The 5,270-nt window shown below is 49.0% G+C and overlaps 1 gene segment (V, D, J or C); it reads right to left on the reverse strand.

Moving 5' to 3' along the window:
* The window catches only part of LOC123025744, a 1,410-nt gene extending 769 nt beyond the window's left edge, over window positions 1–641 (reverse strand). The window contains 2 exon segments of the V gene segment in view: window positions 113–433; window positions 519–641. Of these exon segments, the coding sequence occupies window positions 113–433; window positions 519–564 (367 nt within the window).
* Window positions 642–5,270: the final 4,629 nt, after the last annotated feature.

The raw sequence follows: 5,270 nt of genomic DNA on the forward strand, positions 1-5,270 counted from the left end.
CCGGGTTCCAAACACTGGCCCGGCAGCCCCTTGCTGCAGTCAGGCTGCGGCAGGGAAACACCAGGGAAGGCCCCAGGAGCACAGAGGGGTTTTTGCCCGGCTGCACATTCACTTCCTCCCACTGTGTCTCTTGCACAGTAATACACGGCCATGTCTTCAGCATTCAGGTTGCTCATTTGCAGGAACAGCATGTTGGAGGGGTTGTCTCTGGAGATGGTGAAGCGCCCCTTCACCTTGTCCGCATAGTATGTGCTGCCCCCACTGTCGGTTATATAGGCAACCCACTCCAGGCCCTTCCCTGGAGCCTGGCGCACCCAGGCCATGTAGTAGCTGCTGAAGGTGAAGCCGGAGGCTCGACAGGAGAGGAGCAGGGACTCTCCCGGCCGTTTTACATCCCCTCCAGACTCGACCAGTTGCACCTCTGACTGCACACCTACAAGGAAAAAAATTTGACATTGATCTGGAGGGTACAAAAAAACCTTTCATGCAGCAAACGCTTTTTGAGGAAAAAATAGTACCTCCAAGGCCTGCAGTAAGTAAAGCCAGCTGAAGCAAAATTATCATTTTTACTTATACTAGTTTGAAAGAACTGACAGCTAAGTGCGTGGAGGTGCACAGTGGACGGAGAGTGTGGCTGGAGGATTTAAAGAGGGAGCAGCCACAGGAGATTTGCATATGCGTCAGGATAAAAGCTCAGGGGTTTGCCCTCCAAAATCTATGGCCAGATACAACCATGGTCGTGGCAACGCAACTCCATTGCCAAATGCCCCTGAGGCTGGTTCTTTCTGCCCCACAATTGTGGAATTTCTCAGCTTTGTTCTTGATGGGTTTTGCCCGCACAACTCTCTTGCCTCCTCCAGCCCCCTTGCCCTAGCTACGGGCCCTCCCGACCATGCTCTTCATCATGAATTTACTGCACATAATCTCGTTCGTTCCTCTGAGCTCCTGTTCGGACACCCCCTGGACACCCCCATTTCAACCCAAGCCTCTTGGTTCTAATAGCATCTGCCTAACGAGGGTAAGGCCTTGCTGACAGTCCTTTGTCTTGCTCTCAGCTTTCCTTGCTTCACAACAAGATGGTTGTCCACAGGGAAGGTTGAACTTGGTGTCCCTCACTGAGCGGAATGTTGGAGCAGATGGCCTTCTGGCCCCCTCCTGGTCTCTCTTTCTCTGATCCTTTGCTTACATCACTTGGAAGTATTTGTTGCTCCCTCCCTTTCACTCTTCCCTTGACAGTCCACAATGCATCATGGCAGGTGTCTCAGGGGACTGACAGGACGGAGGGGCAGGAGCAGTTGGCAAGCAAACAAGCACAAGGAGCGTTCATGGAGGCAGCTGAAGTCCCAGAAGGTCACTCATGGATGACTCTTTGAATCATGTATTTATATCCCATCGTGCATGGATGAAGGCATTCGACATTCATCATGAGTGTGTGCTTGCTGCCCCCTTTGGGCTGATGGAGGAGAGCCAGAATGGACTCCAGTCATGGAGTGAGAGACTGGCAGGGAAAACCACTCATCCAGCAGAAGCGGCAGCTCCTTTCCACTCACTCATGTTCAACTACACTGTCAATTTCCAAGGTATATTCTGCCACAGATCATGCTGCCTTGACGGTTTTGAGAGAAAGGTGATCTTTGAGAAAAGAAGTTGGGAGCACATGGGGCTTGATCTCATTCGGACTGCCTCACCTGCGTTCTTCTACTTACACTTTGATCTGCAGAAAGGAGTTGGAGGCCATTAAATAGATGGGAGGAATATGGGGAGAACTCCTACACCACATGTTCAGCTGGGTGAATGGAGCTCTCATTGACTTCAGAAGCTACTCCTTCATTTCTATGCTGGGATACTGCTCTGACTCTGCCACTGAGTCCAGAGGAGGGTTTTTGCCTGGCTGCACATTTGCTTCCTCCCTCTGTGCCTCATGCCCAGTAATATATTGCCGTGTCCTCTGCCTTCAGGTCGCTCATTGGAAGGTACAGCATGCTGGAGGGGATGTCTCTGGAGATCATGAAGCGCCCTTTCACCTTGGCCAAAAACTGTATCACTCTGGAATCATACTTTATTTTTCCAACCCAATCTAATCCCTGCCCTGGAGCCTGGTGTACCCAGGTCATCCAGGAGCTGCTGAAGGTGAAGCCAGAGGCCCAACAGGAGAGGTGGAGGGATTCCCCAGGCTGTTTGACATCTCCACCGGACTCCACCGGTTGAACCTTAGATTGGACCCCTGGAGAACAAGAATTTTATACAAGAGGGGGAACATTAAAGCAATGCCGAACCTGGCATGCTGAATATCAATTTTGGTGAAAGAGGAAATGTACCTCCATGAACTGCCGAAAATAAGACAAATTGAAGGAAAACCCTCAACTTCGCCTCAAATGGCCTAAAAGTGTTGATTGAAGTATGCCTCAGGTGCACAGGCTGGTGCCAGATTTAAAGATGAAACTGCCCCTGAACATTTGCACATGCATCAGGATAAATGCAGAGGCCTGGCTGCAGGGGAAGACATGGTTGGAGGGAAGCTTGGTTGCAATAGTACAGCTACACATCATTTTATGAAATGATGGCGCCACGAAGGAGTGTAACTGGGCCATCCCTGCCTGGCTTTATTTGAAGTCTCTGTTAGGGGAGCTCTTGGCTTGAGCTGAGAAATGATCTTCAAACTTCACAACTTGCTTGTAGGGCTGCCCCCACATCATATGCAGACGCAGATCTCACTGCCCCACAACAGGTCTTCAGCAGCATGTGTGCTGGGCGCCTTGACCCATTGCTTCCTTTGGTTGATAAAAGAGCCTTTCCTGCCCCATGCCCAACACCCTGGGCAGAGAGTCCTGGCAGGCAACTCCTGTGCCCCACCAGAGGTCCAGAGAAGCTCTTCTTCCTCATTCTCTGGCGCTGACTTGCTCTCCTTCAGAGACACGCCATGAGCACTCTCTCTTTCTCAACAGTTTGCCTCGAACCGCAGTGCGCTAACCAGAGACATAGCTGGAGCATCGGTACTCTGCTGATCCCACCTTTCTTCTTTCTCCACCCAGGATCCTCTGTGATTTTCTCTGGTCGCTCCCTTCAGCGTTCTCTCAGTTTCCCCTCAATGCTTCAGAGAGGATCAGATGGAAGCATCTTGGGGATTGAAATGACTGAGGAACAGATGAAGTGAGCCAGCAAACCACTGCAGGAAAACTTCCTGGGACAGTTGAAGCCGCAGGCGAGCACACGTGGGTGCCAATTTTAGACATGTCCTTCTGGAATAAACGCATTTCACGTTGTGTGTGTGAGCCTTCTGCCCCCTTTTGGGCTGAGGGGGAGCAGCCATGGAGTAAAAACATGGGTGAGGCTCCATTCTCCATCCAGGAGTCTGCTAGGAATTCCACTCATTAAGTTGTGGAGGGAGCTATTTGCCACACACACACACACACACACACACAAATGCAGTTCCCAGCACCTTCACTCATTGCCTCTCCTCCCAAAACAGGACGCCTGAGGTGGCTTTTCTTGTCCTTTGCTCCCCACCATCCACAGAGCTGAGCTCAAGGGGAAGAGCTGCTTTTCTTCAGCTTTCATGTCCCCACCACTAGGATCCATTCCCCTCGTATTTTTTCTGTTCCACTCAAGCTCTCCTCTGCACTCTCAACCTCCCTCCCTCTTCCTGCTTCAGATCACCTGCCTTTTTGGTGGTGCTTCAGTCAGAGCTTGACACAGCCAAAGGAGAAAACAGTAATATCAATTAATTAATTAATTAATTAATGACTGAATTGCTCTGGAGAGGAGCTCAGAAGTATCAGATCTGGTTTATGACACAGTTTTCTCCAGAGGTAATTGTTATATATTTTTTACAATTCAACTTCTCACCATTTCATGTGATTTGGATGGTTGCCTCCCACTCNTCAGTCAGAGCTTGACACAGCCAAAGGAGAAGGCAGTAAAATGAATGAATGAATGAATGAATGAATGAATGAATGAATGAATTAATGACTGAGAAGCTCTGGAGAGGGGCTCAGAAGTATCAGATCTGGTTTATGACACAGTTTCCTCCAGAGGTAATTGTTAGATTGTTTTTACATTTCAACTTCTCACCATTTCATGTGATTTGGATGGTTGCCTCGCACTCCTTCTTGCTCTTTGCTCTTCCAGTCTCAGCCTCTTTCCCTCTCCCTGTTTCAGACCACCAGTTTTTCCATGTTGGTCCCATTGAATCATTACAGATCCAAAGGAGAATTCACATTCATTAGTGAGTTAATAGAATACTTTCGAGCTCTAAGTTAAGGGTGATGGAGGCAGCAGGGTCTGGTGTATGACCCTGTTTCCTCTGGAGGGAACTGTTAGCTTTGCTTCCACTTTGACCCCTTCTCGCCACTGGTGCTCCCTTCATGTTATCTGGATTGTTGTCTCCTGCTCCTTCTTGCTCTTTGCTTCTGTATGTTCTCACACATTTGCGTGTGTGTATATGTGTGTACAGGAGAAAAAGGAAGAAAGAGAGAGAGAGAGGGAGGGAGGGAGGGAGGGAGGGAGGTGGATGGGTGCTCTCCAACTCTCCTCATTGTGCCCAGTGGAAAATCTTAGATCACCCTTGAAATCGTTTCTGAAAGAAGACCAGACTAAATCCATGCATACAGGACACATGCTTGTGCAATTACAGTAGCATCCTGACAATTTGTTTGGATGGATTTCATTTTTCACACTCCTAATCCACAGGGATAAGTGAGATAGTTGCAAACGATTAATTCAGCAAATCATATCTACAGTCATGTAACAGGCAAAAGGGCAGATCAAGATTGGATCCACTCATACATTGTCTGTTGGTTCATGTATACCTGACAACATAGCAACATGGTTACAATTGTGCTCTTTCTGTCTGTCTGTCTGTCCCTCTCTCTCTCTCTGTCTATTTATTACAAACCTGGTTCATGTTTCTCTGTGTGGTCCTGGCAATCTGTATTTCTCCTGCATCTCCATTTCTGTGCCAGAAGGTCTCTGGGGTTTTTGTAGAAAGAGGAAACCAGAAGCTGCCACTGTGCCTCTTGTGCAGTAATACAAGGCAGAGTCTTCAGGCTTCAAGGCGTTCATCTGCAGATAAGCTGAAGTCTGTGCGTTGTCTCTGGAGATGGTGAACCTTCCCTCGACCTTGGAGTTGTACCACTGTTTGCTTCCCGTAGGATTGCTCACTCTCGCCACCCACTCCAGCCCTTTCCCTGGAGCCTGGGGGATCCAGTGCATTTCATAGTCATTAAAGGTGAATCCAGAAGCCTTGCAGGTGAGGCGGAGGGAGCCTCCAG

This window comes from Varanus komodoensis, unplaced genomic scaffold (assembly GCF_004798865.1).
Source record: "Varanus komodoensis strain SLA01 unplaced genomic scaffold, ASM479886v1 scaffold2826, whole genome shotgun sequence".
NCBI lineage: Eukaryota > Metazoa > Chordata > Lepidosauria > Squamata > Varanidae > Varanus > Varanus komodoensis.